This window comes from Crocodylus porosus, unplaced genomic scaffold (assembly GCF_001723895.1).
Source record: "Crocodylus porosus isolate Cpor-Errol unplaced genomic scaffold, CroPor_comp1, whole genome shotgun sequence".
Classification (NCBI taxonomy): Eukaryota; Metazoa; Chordata; order Crocodylia; family Crocodylidae; genus Crocodylus; species Crocodylus porosus.
This window is the reverse complement of record NW_017728947.1, coordinates 46,351,732-46,366,771: the sequence shown is the minus strand read 5'-3', so window position 1 is coordinate 46,366,771 and position 15,040 is coordinate 46,351,732. Positions and strand designations below refer to the sequence as shown.

Here is a 15,040-nt window from a genome sequence, read left to right as displayed (position 1 = left end):
ATCTAGTTATTCTTGAGTGGGTGGTAGGCATTCATTTAAAAACACAATGGGATCTGATCCTCCATCCCAACATTGTACTTCCTGCCATGTCAGTGCAGAGGAAGACTGGGAACATGATCCCAAGCTCCCCTTGCACCAGCAAGTTAAGACAGGTGCCCAACATTCAGCTGATTGTTGTCTGGCTCCAAAACTGTACTGGGACTTGAACTGACCCCAGTGAAGCCCCTGGAGCTGGTTGATGGGCAGTTGACCACCAGCTGACTGGTACTGACCTGGAGCCAGTCCAAGCCCTGGTGCAGTCCCCTACCCAGCCAACAGTCAGCAGATCATCAGGTGGAAGGGACAGCTCTGGGGCTATTTGGAGACCCTAGTGCAGTCCCAACTCTGTCCCATAGTCAGTTTAAGGTGTGATAGAAACCAACCACAAAAAAAGCACACAAAAAGTGTAGTATTTTTATGGCTAGTTTCCCTATTTGTAGCATCACTAAATGCTGGAATGTGTGGCTGGGTTACTATTTAAGATGTGATTAATAGACTAATTGCATCTTAAGTGTAATATGGCCCTAGATGCACTGGTTTCAAGTGTTCCATGGAAAAGCTCATCTAGAGGTTTTTGTGATAAAGCTGTTTTGCATTGGTGCTTTTGCCTGGCAGCCTGAACATGGGCTTGGGAGGCTGGAATTTAACCCTCATCTTACTCAGTGCTCTCTCAGCATCCTTGCAAAAGTCCCCCATTCACAGGAGTTCACACTAGCAGGTCCCAGGTATACAAGCAAGTCATGATAGCAGAGCACTTCAGAACTTCTTCATGGGTTCCTCGGTAGATTGGAATCGCAAAAGTCTGCCTTGCGAGTCAGAATTATTCTTCAAGACGGGGAGAGGTGAGCAGGGGATAGGGTCCTATAATGTGTTTAGAATAAAAAACAAAAACAGACCTGACTCAAATTGTCTTCCCTTTCCATACCAACTATTAAAAAGAGGAAGAAGAGGTGCGTTTCTGAGAGGGCAAGAGAGGGGCTGGTTAATGTAGCACTATTTAGAAGCATTCTGAACTAAATTTCAAAGTTCAGTGTCTGCTGTATTATAGGCTTCCATCATAGCCTGCTTCTGCTAGGCTTAAGCACCAGAATGGGGACTATAAGCTTATTAGGATTATCCCACAGGGCTGCTGTACCGATTGGGTGACTTAGATTGCAAAATGCTGTCACATTTCTGAAGGAATAGAGTGCAATTTAACCAAAACAGGCTGGTGTATGAAGCAATATTGCCAAGTAACAAGAGTTGTTCCACAATCTTCCAATGGCTTTAGGTGAAAAACTAAACTAGGTTAAGAACTTGTAAAACTAACATAAGAAACAAATTGTACACTGGCTCCCTCATTAAATTTTGAAGTGCTTTCAAATTTTACATCATGTCCCAACTAGGAAGTGCAAGGTACAATTAAAAACAATGCACTGGCTTCCTGGTCTAAACAACCCAACAGGCATTTTTGCTTACCGAATTTTTCATGTATGCCTCACACCCTCAAATTAGATCTTGTTTTTGAGAAGGCAGTAGCCACTACTGCTACTAGGAGAAGAAAAATCAGCTTCTCTGCTAAAGACACAACACCAGTTTTCAATGGATAACGTTGTAGTGGGGAAGCTGTGTGTGGTATGTGAGTAAATGTGGTATTTAGTTTGAGCTAGATGTATCCGCAGACTAGATACTCCCAAAACAGCAAACAGGCTAGCAGTAAAATAAAGAGGGACAGAGAAAAAAGATCTTTTCTAATAATATTTATTATTATCCTTTGTTCACTGTAAAACAGTCCAGTCACCACTATACAAATTCTTCTAAGTGTCAGTGCTCCACTTAATTTGATGCCTGGGGTTTCTAAGCCCATGAATAATCACAATACTCATGATACAAGCCAGTTTGTGTCAGGATTGAAATTCCAGTTCTGCTGATAAGGGAAAAAAAAGGAGCCCTACAACACGGAGTTAAGGACTATCAAATTGCAACAAACACTGTATAAAGTGCATAAAGTACAGTGCAAAGAGGTCAAGCAGAAAGGCAGACACAGAAATAACTGTTCAATGTGGCAGTCTCCATTTTTTCCCCTGTATAATACAGAGCTGTGGGAGGATCTTGAACAGGCAAATCATTACTACAGCTGTGCTTATCTGGTTATCCATTGATAGCACTAACTTCTCCCCTGTACTTGTCAAGGTGGTATTACTCCAACATATGCTTACGATTAGCTTGACCCTGCAACACAGTGGAAAGCTAGTTCAGTCTGGCTAGGATGATAAAAGCTGCTTTTATTAGCTTTGCTCACTACTGGGATCTCTTTGAAACTGGGGGTGGAGGATTCTGTAAGCTAAATGTAGTCACTACCAACTGCTTAGCTCCTCTGACACCACACTCCAAGGAGCTAAGCATCATCAGCAGGGCAAGGCACCTTAGTGGGACAGTGGTCACGAAACACTCCAGAGAAGATTAACTACCTTTTCATTTTCCCGGAGATCTATGCTTTGTTGGTGTAGCAAGTATAAAAATGGTGCTAATATATTCATTGGCCTCCTCATGTAGTGGAACTTCAGAAACTAAACACCGCATCTGGGGCAAGTGAAGAACCAGTGCACTAGGTGTTGTTATATGACAAATGGGGTTCTCCACAGGTAAAAGTTAACAGACTATATCAGTGTCAGTACAGGTGTTTTTTGGGGAGGCCAGAGCTAGAAACACTTAAAAATCCTCATGTATGCTGCTCGTTTCTTCTCTCTGAATAAAAGCAGCAGAGAAGTAGCAGCCTATTCCAATATTCCAGAATAAAGCCACTTCACACTAGAGATGCATCCTGGCAAGCAAAGTGGACTGGGAGAACCTGGCATTTGCTTTGTTCCAAGTCAGCAGCAGGCACCTGGAGAAAGAGACTCTGCAGCAGCAACTGTTGAAGGAACATTACTTGAGCCACACTGGTTTCTGCCCATCTCCAGTGCATTCCAGACCAAGGGTGTGGCCATTTGATGACCTTAGCAATACAGCTTTATTAATAAAAAAAAAAAAGTCAGTCTAAAGTGTATAACTGTCTGAAGGAGAAAGACTGCTGTAGTGAGAACAAGTGCTGCCTATTTTGGGATAGGCCTTCATGTGCGACATCTCTAAAAGGCTGTTAAATTTTGCCATGCACACCTCGTTGTTGAAAGCAAGCTACATTTCCCACTGTGCTGAAATGCTCTAATTCAGCTGGTATCTACTCCAGCCAAGAAAAATGAAGAGAAAAAGGGTCCTTTCAATCATCCAATGCCATACCTATTACAAAGCAATTTAAATCATGGAGGATAAGTTAGGAAAGAAAAAGATCGGTCATTCATTCAACATGCCTGCCCTAGTTTAAAAGTTTTCCTTTCATCAGGAAATGCATCCCTTTGGATTGCCTCTCTTCATTAAGGGCCCTGTAGGCAAACACCTGATCGTGTGAACGCACACAGAAACCTCCCAAATAGAACCAGCCTCTACCTTTCAGAAAACCAACTAAGGAATTTGTGCACATTGTGCTAGTGTAAAAAAAGTTAGTGATAATAATTAGTATAGATCCTTTTTAAAAAGGTCACATCAAAAATTCAGTCAGAAATCTATGCAAGTGGAAACAAAATTTCTCCCACCTCGTGATTATGGATTTTCTATAAAATGGTTCTGGATAATAGGAATCAATGAGTCTGCTACAGTCTATGCTGAACCAACATGGGATTTGGTTGTCGTCGTCTATACACAGGTTTGCTGGGCTAAAACAAAATGCCAACAATGTTTAGTGCCTTTCAAAACACAGGAGAAGTGCTTTCCTCCATCATCCTTAAGTCCTGTTTGTTCAGATTTAACATTTACAAAACACCCCCTTGAGGTAGAGCTTGTTGGTCACCACAACACAAGATTGGCACTTGCATGAAGTAATTCCTTTCCCTTTAGTTGAGGCACATTAACATCTCCTGCTTGCCACCAAAGCCAGTCAAGAGACTTCCCTCTCAATGAGAGATCACTGAACTGCACATCCCTGTGCCATATTCAGTCTTCCCTTTACAGGGGCTGTAGTTATTTCCTAGTGGTTTGGGAGAGCCAACTCCTTGGCTTGGGCTGGTGTACTGAAAGCCACTGGGCACAGATGGTCTGTACAACATCTTCTCCGCTGTCCTCAGCCAGTTGACGTACGTGCTGGACCAGCTGAACGGCTCTAGCGTTCTCTTGCCTCACCGAGACTAGGTAGGCAGAACGCAGTTTGTTGCACAGCAGGTAGGCTCGGATCTGAAACAAAAAGCCAGCAGTTGAAATCTCTAACAGTTCTCATCTATAACAGGTTCCATGAATGACTCGTGTCCCCAGTGGCTGGGGGGGGAGGGGGAAGCAGTGGCAAGCAAGGGAGATCCTGCGGATGCCGTCAGTGCCGTTGGGGCCACAAGTGCTGACCAAGCATCGGCGATCACCTACTGCCACCGCCGGGAGTGTTGGCAGCGGTCAGCGGGGATCACGGACTTCCCACAGACACCACCAGTTGTGTTGGCAGTGGGGTGGTGAGCGGTGACTGCCCCCGGCACTGCCTTTTTGTAGGGGGTGCCCCGCCACGCTCAGGGGGTACATGTGCACCCCCTATGCGTCACCCCTGACAGGTCTGAATGAGGGCCTACTGGGAAACCCAGTTCATCAGGCTGTAGGATTAGAGGGCATGCATATTGATGCAAGAGAGGTATAGGAGTGGTGATTTCAAGACCAAGAACAGATGAAACCTTTGACTGTAAATAGATGTGCATGCCTTTTCTCATGACGCCAACATGGCCACAATAAAGCTAGTACCAATTTGAGTCACCCTCGAGATCCCAGGGGTGCATCTCAGGAAGCAGGGAAAGCCAGACAGCTGCTCCCAGGGCTTGAGGGGCTGCATTCTATGCAGAAATTCCCAGGGTGCACAGGACTTGGCCCCTCAAGCCCTGGGAGAGCACTTCATTCACTGTCCTGTAGCATCAATGGGACAATGATTGGGTGATGCATCTCAGCACAGCTGATCCATGACATTTGACAATGTCTGTTTATACTGTTAGCCTTTGCTACTGACCGGCACTTCCTTAACGCATAAAAATCCCGATGCTTTTATGGTCATTAGATTTAGTTCATGTTTAAACACCTCCAAATTTCCACAGTCAACATTCATAGACAGATTTTCTCCTACTGTCTGAGCCTAAGGGGTCATTTTAGTTACTGAGCCTTTTGCAATAGAATTAAACAGTTTCTTACATTATTGAAAATGGAAAGTCTGGTAGAAGTCAGGACTCCCAGCTCTGCCACTGATTTACTCTATGACCTTGGACTAAGAAAATCACTTAAACTCTGGGCCAGTTTGTTCATATGTAAATGTAAAGCCACTGAGAGCCTTGTATTAAAGAGAGTAGAGAACTTAATAGTGCCTATGATTCACGCATTTGCATCCTAAACTTCCCCTGCAAAAAAGAAAAGCTGTCAAAACAAAGAGAGAGGAGGTACCAGGTGTTTACCCAATTAAACTAGATTCCTGGAACAACAATGAACTGAATGCTCACCAGATTCCCCATCGGCTGTCTAAGAAATTAAATAAGCCTGTGAGAAACCAATGCAAAGAACTGAATGGAACCAAGTGATTGTTCAAGTTGCCTTTAATTCCCCATGCCACTGTCAAACCCAGGGATAACCACTACAAAGCAAGGGAGGAGGAAAAGAGACAACAATCAAAGGTTTCCAAGTCTACTGTAACATCCTTATGTTCTCAGTATCAAAAGGAGGCACAGATACATCTACAAATAGGTCTAACAAGCAGGCCCCAAAACTTTTCTGTGGAGCCAGGGTGGAACATGGAGTAGTGGTAGCACTGTCTGCAGAGAGCCTAAGGAGCAAATCTGCATGTGCCAGACACTGCTCCTACCAATTGTTCAAGGTTCTGCCCACCAGGCTTTACTCACCTTGTTTTCATCACTTTCCATATCCTGGATCAGATTGTCAAGATCCTGCACCCAGAAAAGAAAGTGGTTGATATAAATTAACAGCGATTATGATTTGCAAATCATTGTCTCATCAGGGACCAAACCACTGCACAGGTAAGTGGTCAACGAGGTCACAACCAGGTACATGAGATGCCACGGCCAAGTCTTCCCTTTATGCCTGCTTACCCCTGGGCCCACATCTATGCACTGTCTCCAGGGATCAGGATAGGACAGCTTTCCTTCCTCCACTCCCTTCCAAGCAACCTCAAGCAGAGGGAGCATCTCCATTCTCCACAGCAATGTCAAGGCTATGTCATGGGCAGGTCAGACTCAATGGGCACTTTCCTACATACACAGCAGATCCTGAGAACACACTTTTGGCACTGCTCTTCCACCATCTTTGCCATTAAGACGTGTGTAGAAGGGAGCTTCTCCCTACCTCAAAAAGCAACCATAGGGAGGATCCCACAGAAGGGGATTTATTACAGGTACTTGCTGCAGAGCTCCAGGCCAGTTTAGGGTTAGGAATGTGCAGCAGGTAGACCAGCTATGCCCCTGGAACAGCCATGTGTTATCATGTGAACATGCACCTAATTCTCAACCACCACATATAAACTAAGGGGCATGAAGAGCCTGATGGCCTCTTTCCCAGGAGACTATAGATAGCCTACTTCTCCTTTGCCTATTTCTCATGAGAAGGGCAGTGTAGTAGGGGCAGCCTTACCTCTGAGGGGATATTCTTGAACTCATTCAGGCAGTTTAGGATGATGTCATCCCCATCATTTTTGGCTGCAACTCCAGACTCATTGACACACTTGAGGAGCTGCCGGATCTCACTGTATTTCTGCTGCCTTACCAGCTGCTTGGCCACTTTGCTGTACACAGCCATAGCCTCCAGCTGGAAGTCCTGAAGGTGGCAAGTGTCAAAGGAACATGGTCACTCAGGGCAGATCCTATCAGGCCAGGTCAGGAGCTGTATTCTGGTGCTCTAAGAGGATTTGGCATGGTTCAAACAGCCATTACCACTCCTGTGCTCCATGTTAAGGTACATCCCTGCAAGAAGTTCCTGCATGCCATTTTGCTCTGAAACACCAGGCCCATACAAAGATACATCTGTAGTGGCAGCAAAGGCAAAGGCAATCTGTTCTTCCCCCACACCAGCCAGATTCTGCTCCTGAGCTCCTGCTAAGTTACAGATGTGGATGGTCTCCTGGGTTACTCCTACTATACTATACCAGCCTCTCAACTCCTATACTTTTTGGACATTAGTGAGTTCCAAAAATCAGTTCTCAATTATATTTGCAGCCTTGGTTGGACAGATAGGAGCATAAACAGCTTTGGATTGGTTTCCTCATAGCTCACGTACTCCGCAGTGATTGGGCAAGGTGGGTGATAAAACACTGCCATAGTGAATTCTCCACTCACACCTGGGAAAATTCTTTGCACAGTGCAAATAACTGAACAAGGTGCAAGTCAGTGAAGCAGATGGGAGGAATGGCATATATTATAAACCCAACAAGCAAGCCCTGGGGCAACTTCATAGACTCAGAGGGGAGCAGGCTCAGGGCAGAGGTGATCTCTTGCACTTTAGTAGATAGTAGCCTATTTCTCTCTCCATATGGCACTCAAAGCCTCAACCTTCACATTGTTTGAGTGTTTTCCCCTTCCCCACATCCTTTGGTAGGACGAACAGACACCACTGTGTTCAGACACAGCTCTGGCTGACCTAGAGCTTCCAGGGCCATCACTGCAGTTTTGAAAGAGAGTTCTCTTGAAAAATAAGCTCAACAAAAAGAATAAATGGCAAGTAAATTTGAGGTCTTTTTACTCTAATGCTAATTTAAAGCCAGACAGTTCATACCCTTGCCAAAAAGGTGTCCCTGACAAGACACAGAAGTTTAGGATCTATGCAGCAGGAAAGTGTCTGCGTTATGTGAACATAGTAACTGATCTGAAACCTTTAGGACAAAAGGTGCATGTGGCTAAGGGTCCCATGCTTAACTATGGTACTTCATAGAAGGATCAACATTACTTGCAGCAACAGCTCAGGTTTCCCATACCTGGAGGACTCTGAATGCAATTCCAAAACCTTCTTCAATGTTTTTCCCTTCCAACATGACCTAAGGAGAAATTGCAATGGTCAACTGTAGGACAGCAGCAGCACACTTACTCAGCAATATGCAAACTGCTCATTTGCTCAAAGTAGGGGTGTCAGACATAAGACCCAGGTAGCTGCTTCATCTGGCAGGCCACCACAAATTGGAGGGCATGGCCAGGGAGTGGCCTACTGAAGAATTCAGGGGCCTTGGGCCATGGAAGACATGGCGAGCAGGAGCAGATGGCACATCGCGGGTGTGGCCCTACTTCCTTGGCCATCAGCCCTGCCACTGCCCCATGCTGACCTGCTATGGGTCCCATGCTGGAGCTAGAACTGCCAACATAACATAGGGCATGCAGCAGTGCTGCCTCCAACTCTAGCTCCAGCATAGGGCACAAGGCAGAAACTGGAGCTCCACTATGTGCCCAGGTTGGAGCCAGATGTGCCACTGCTGCATGCCCTTGGGGGTGAAAACACCCCTGTACCCTGGGCTGCAACAAGGAGCCTTGCTGTCCAGATCTGGCACAGGATGCAAGGGGAGCTTGAGATCCCAAACACAAAACAATACAGGTGCTTAACTGCCAACTGAAGAAAGAATTTGGGGCTGTGTTACCTTTCACCAAAACATAGTTTATAGGCTTGCCAAAAGCACCTTCAACAATGGGAGACAGCAGGACCCACAGGAAAAGCACAGACATGAGTTATATCATCAATTAAGCCACTCTCACTGGATAATGCTAGGCCAGCTACTTCTTATCCTTTGGTTAGAGTTAAAATCATCTTTCATCTGTAGAGTTCAGTGCATTAAAAAAAAGGAAAGGCACTAATAATTACTATTTGGAAGTAGTTCCCTCTAGACTTTTGGATTGTGAAAAGAATTTACTTCAAGCTTTTTAAGAGGAGAGGAAGCTCAAACCTGTGGCAAGTATGCCACAAGTGGCACAGGCATGTGTGTGGCATGTGGCAGATCAGGGAGGGAACAAGCAGCAGAAAGCAAAACAGTAGATCAGACAGGGAACAGTGGGTAGAAAGCAGAAAGAGCAGCAGATTGGGCAGGGGAAGGGGATCTGAGTGGCACTCAAGGAAAGTGCAAGTCTAGTTTGTGGCATGCCTGTTAAAAAGGTTTGCCCCCACTGGTCTAGGATAGGGGTTCACAACCTTTTTAGTTATGAGGTACCCCTCAGAAAATACCAGGTTTTAGTTTTCACACTTTTTGACTACAGAAACTCTTCTGTTACACTACGCACTCAGAAAGGCCGTGACAGGTCAGCATGTTTTCAACCTAGAAATAGGAATCCATTGCGTTAATCTTGTGAATCATCTTTGCACATCTAGAAGTGGTAATGTTCTGTGGCACTCGGTAGCATCTTTGAAAAAAATCAAGGCATCCCAGGATGCCATGGCACCTGGCTGAGAATCACTGGTCTAGGAATAGCATACCCAGCATCTGCACAAAGAGTTAGATGGGATGACCCTCAAAGTCTATTCCAACCCTGTAATTTTTTAAAAATTATTTAAAAAAATATCCTGAACAAACATCTCCAAGTTGTACTTGAGTGTGATTTCCAGTGAGTCTTGCACTGAGAAGAGGTGCCAGATTAGTGCTATAGGAGCTAAAGTTGTCCTTTAAACCACAACACAGGTCAAGCTTAAGTGTCAAGTTTGTATTTTCAGAGAAAGAGCAATACATTTCAACTGGCTGCCAATACCTTGCAAGCTACATCCATCTTCATGTTATTATTTCCAAAAAGCGTGGGCAAGGGTAAGCTAGTTAGCTGAGAGGTCCCCGAGCTCTCACACCGATGCAGGAACTTGGTCACTTCCATTTGGAGCTCTACTGTGTTGATGTGCCTATGTGGGGAGAAAATTCTCACTTTGCTAAACATAAAGGAGCATTCACGTAACCAGTAATGGAGACCTCAATCCCCAGGTACTACACGTTCTTAAAAAAGGGGTCTCAAAACAGAAATGACTGAACTAAACAAAAATGGGATCTCAGCTGCAGCCAACATGGATATATAGTAGGAACAGTATTAATATATTAGACTATTTTGTCTACTGCCACCTGCAGCAGTGAAATGCTCTCCAGAACTATGCATTTAACATGCAATGTGAACCTCAGGCGAGTGCTTCTTAGCATTACTCAAGCACCAAAAAAGGAAAAAGCACTTAATTCCAGAAAAGGAGCAGCAGGGGAATTTGGATCCCCAGGTGCACACACCCTGGTTAAGGAGTTCAATTGGGGACAAAAAGAAAAACCTGTAGCAGAACCAAAACAAACATGCACACAGGAAAGCTGTCATTATAAGTGCTCCAAATGTTAGAAAAAGTATGGCTAAACTAAAGTTTCAACATTTGAAAATATGAAAATTCAGTTAGGGCTCCCAGAAACAAACCAAACGTGACCCAGAATAGGACTGCAAGAGCCGACTGCTGTCTGGATAACAATTTTAGGCAGATAAATGTAAACAAAGCATAATCTACTGCAAAGGTACAGCCCTTGGGGTGCTGCCTTTGGGCAGACTGTGGCCTTGAACTCAAGTCCTTGGCCTAACCAGTAGAGTCACTCATCCTGGCCTGCTGCCCCTACAGCTGACCACCCACATTGGACACGGCTGGCCTGAAGCCTCCATCAGGGCCTAGCCCTCCACCCACTCCCTATCAGAGTGGCTGGTCAGGGTCAGCTGACCCTCCACTTCCCACATATAAGCTCCTGAGTAAGAACAGGAAGTGTCCAGGTAAACGGGTTCAACCTGATCCCAGGATTCTTTGCTGCTCCTTCCAGCTTGTGTTCTACTCTCTGCTTGATCTCCTGGCTGCTTGACCTAACTCACTCTCTGCCTGATCTCTTGGTTTTCCAATTTGGCATGTTCTTAACATCTTGCTCTCAGATTGGCTTCCTGACTTGATTTGTCCCTGGATTTTTTCACTCCTCCTGACCCTGATCAGCATCTTGATTCCAAAGTAAGCCCAGACCTGGCTACCCAAGACTCATGACAGTGGGTCTTGCACTGAATCTGCATGCTGCATGTGGCATAGGTGCTGCATGCAGGGCCAGTCTGGCACATGACACAATCTAGTGTGTGGATCAGCCTTGCACTCATCCAGCCCATAGACCAGCCCCATAGTAATCATCCATCCCACAGGGTCTGATGAGTTTGACACCCGTGGTCTACTGCCTTTTTCAGTTTAACTGTTGTATTCAAGGTGGGTGCTAAACAACCTGACAGTGCCACAAGTGATGGTCTTGGTTAAGAAATATACCACTCATCTCAAACCCATGGTAGGAAAAAAAAGAAAAAGAAATAAAGATTCTGTTTGGCTAAGCTTGACCTAAGACACAAATGCTTTCTCTAATCAAGACTATTTCAAATGAAACCTCTTCCTCAGAATTTCATTTTCTGTTCTGCAGGTACCTTGAAACATCCACTGCAGACATTTTCTTCCGAAAAGTGCAAACAATTTTTTTTCTTCCTGAACTCCTTGAAACCTCTTGCAGATAGACTTTGAGATGGTCCTTGACCTTCAGGAGCCATTTCTGCTTGTCTCCCAGCTCTGTGTAAGACTTTGCCTTGTGAGTGAAGAACCTAATGCAGGTCATAGCAGCACGGACATGATCCTAGGACAAACATGAAAAAAAATCAACTTTGAAAGAAGGGTGAAGGGGGTCATGAGACCAAATCCATGACAATAAGCAAAGCAGAAGTGACTAGACAGTGTGTTATGTCATAAGGGGCCACCTTGTTTTTTTATACAATCAGAAAATTCCTAGTAGGTTATACTCTTAAAGAGTTAACATAAAAAGACCCTGTTGTGGCTGGCAAATCCTTGTGCTTTACTGATATACAAGGCAACCCTACAATAAGAAAGACATGAAAACAGGAACAAAGTGCTAATATAGGCTCATTTAACACATGAAATCACAAAGGTTATATATAAACTGAACACACATGAACCATTTGACCCATTGCAGAAAAGTTGCCACCACCCGGTTGAGATAAAACAAGTATGTAGAGCACAGCATCATTACCCAACAATATGGGGTGGAAAGTATAGGAAGACACTTGTTCCTATTAAAATCTGAGACCTCTATAACATGTGCCACAGGGAATGGATCACCCATTTCCTAGTGGCTGCAATTACAATTGCAAGAGTCTGGAAGAGACATGACACCCCTAAAAAGTCACTGGCTATTTTCAAAAAAGTTTAGAAAGTTTTAGTAAAGGAAGAAGTTGTCCTATCAAGTCAGTGCCCTATAGGGGAGAAAGCAAAAAGATGCTTACTTGGAAAACTGGTGAACATTTTTGGAATTTGCCAAGAAGGTCTTCTCCTGTCTCCAAACCCAAAAATGATTTTTTTTTATACTGACAGGCAAATTCTATGAACAAATTTAGAATAAACTTAAGAGCACATTTAAAATAAATCTAAAATTTAAAAGCAGAGACATGTAGAAGATAACGATATTTGCATTATGCAGAGTTCTATGGAAAAGGAGTGGGTGAGTTATTATTTAGAGATGAAGAAACACAAAAGTAATACTGACGGAAACATAAAGGAAAAAATTGAAATGAAGACCATGACTTCTGTGGACACCGATTTGGGTTATGGTGGCATTGCTGATAGAAGATAAATATCTGTATTTACTTTTTTATATATTATTTGATAAGCTGGGATCATTAACAATAAAGTTAGAAAAAAGAAACTAGATGAAATCCAGATAAAAATATAATCCGACCAAGACATGTCCATGTAATATCCTTCCTTTGGGGGCAGGGGGGGAGGGCGGGAGGGCTGTACTCAGTATTTCATCAGTGACGAGGTCCCTGTCTACCCTCATCTTACCTTCATAAACTGCTGCAATTCATACAGAATGTGGTAGTAATTTTTCTTCTGCAAGTGTTTGCAGGCTGCTATCAAGTAGATGCCCCAGCTTTCCAGCCCTGGATCAATGGTTTCCAGCAAGTTCTCCAACATGTGCAGTTTTCCACTTTTATAACTTGGGACAAAAATCCCTTCAATGAAGACTTCTGAAGGACACTCCTACAACAGGTGAAAAGAAAGCCTGAGGCCACCAGCTGCAGGAATGGATATCTCATGAAGTTTCACAGTTTCATAGTTTGAGAGAACAGCAATGACAGAAAGGTTAATATTATGGAAAGAAGGTGGCGCCATCCTTGTTAAGGAATACAGTAAACTCTTTTTAAAAAGGGCACTGTTGCAGTACTTAAATCCCCACGTTCAGGGGATTGAGTGGCTTCAGAATTTAAGCCGATTACCTAGTGCAAGTTATAAAACCCAATATGCACAGAAATATTTTCATAAAATTATTCAATGAAGACAAAGTAACATGTCAATATACATCTCCCCCTGCTGAACTGCAATCATAGTTCCAAACATATCACCGGTTGCATCGGGTTTCACTGGGCTGCTGTTTTAAGTCTCGATACCCAAGCTTCAGTACTGGGTTTTCACCTTGAGTTGTTCCGAAGCACTTGAAACCTGTAGTTGGTAGAATGACTGCCTCCCACCATTGACCTCTCACAGAGTGTTCTCTTCAAAGAGAATTTACTTCTAAGACGACAGAAGGAAAGATGCAGTCTAAAGGCAAATCTGAACAAGCAGCTGAAAATATGGGCGGAGAACAGGCATCCTCAATTGCAGTTAATTAGACCACACTGGTGAAAGCAGAGCTGATAAGGCCACTTGGTTGTCACATCTGCTTGCATACCACTCCTCACCCCAATAAGATAAACCCTCTGCACTGCAGTAGGAGGGAGAAAACCTGTGGCTATTCTGTTAAACCCCTTGTTGCTCGCTGTCTGTGGACAATTCCTCCTTTAGCATCAATGCATGTGGCAGCAGGTTCTGCCTGAGCAGCAGCTTGACAGTGTCCCCTTTGACCAAGTGAAATGGGAGTGTGTGTGGGGTGGGGGGTGGGAAAGTAATCTTGTGTATATGCTGTGCAGTGAGCATGCAGGATTCCTACTGTCCACAGCTTGGAGCTGGGGCCCTGTGCAGCACAGGCAGCCTTATTTTCTCTTTTCCCTGGCAAAAGCTACTGTACAGTATAGTACAGTATTTCCTTGCTTAACATATGTATTAAAATTTCCAACAGCTGGTTTGTGGGGAAAAGGTGGGGTGTGTGTATGTGTGGTATGTGGGAAAATATGGTAATTATTTATTATTAAACTAATTAAAAGATGGAAGATAACAGAATTGGGTATTTTAAGGAATGTTTTCTCTAAGACTTATGTGAGTTCCAGACAGGTCAATGAACATAAAGTACAATCCCAAAACACCTTGGAGGTTTTTACTTTTTCAGCAGCTTTCAGGCTGCTGAGAAGTTCTGGATTTGTATTTCTGGAGACCCAAATCTGTATTGTTCCCCTCCCCTCAGTCACCCTTTCCCTATTCTTAAAGAGGATTGAAGAAGCACAAGTCTTTCTGAGTCATTCACAAAAATAGTATCTCCTTGCTCCGCCAGTGCTCATCTTTTTGTGCATTCTGAAGCCCTCCAATCTCAGGGAAGTTTCTGTACAGTCATAAATAGAAGGCATTACTTTCACCAGATTCACCTAAATCTACACCAGTATTTCCCAACCTTTTCCAGCCCAAGGCACACTTACATTAACAAAAATTTTTGACGACACACCTGTTAAGGCATTCCCCACCCTCATACCTACTGTAGCTCATTGCCATGGCAAAATTCTGTGGCACACCTGTCCATTTCTGATGGCATATTTTTGTGCCACGGCGCACTAGTTGGGAAACACTGGGCTAGACTGCTACAGCTGCTGGATTCCCTAATTTACAGATACAAGAACACAGTCCTGTTCTTGATAAACCACATTCTGATTAAACAAGCTCTTGGCCATGGCAATAAACAGAGAAGGCCACTTTGATGATAGCTTAGGGTTCTTTGCATGTCAGAGACCAAAAAGACACTTCCAACTGG

At 44.0% G+C, this 15,040-nt stretch overlaps 1 protein-coding gene across 6 annotated transcripts in view; it reads right to left on the bottom strand.

Moving 5' to 3' along the window:
• Positions 1 to 2,101: 2,101 nt before the first annotated feature.
• The window catches only part of ZFYVE26 (zinc finger FYVE-type containing 26), a 70,360-nt gene continuing 57,421 nt past the window's right edge, over positions 2,102 to 15,040 (bottom strand). For all 6 annotated transcript variants that reach the window (XM_019551399.1, XM_019551401.1, XM_019551400.1 and 3 more), the window contains 7 exons: positions 12,928 to 13,125; positions 11,502 to 11,704; positions 9,795 to 9,936; positions 8,048 to 8,107; positions 6,712 to 6,894; positions 5,967 to 6,011; positions 2,102 to 4,284 (listed from right to left, as the gene is read on the bottom strand). In XM_019551399.1, coding sequence (XP_019406944.1) covers positions 4,075 to 4,284; positions 5,967 to 6,011; positions 6,712 to 6,894; positions 8,048 to 8,107; positions 9,795 to 9,936; positions 11,502 to 11,704; positions 12,928 to 13,125 — 1,041 coding nt within the window. In that variant the 3' untranslated portion in view covers positions 2,102 to 4,074. The remainder of the gene's footprint in view (positions 4,285 to 5,966; positions 6,012 to 6,711; positions 6,895 to 8,047; positions 8,108 to 9,794; positions 9,937 to 11,501; positions 11,705 to 12,927; positions 13,126 to 15,040) is intronic.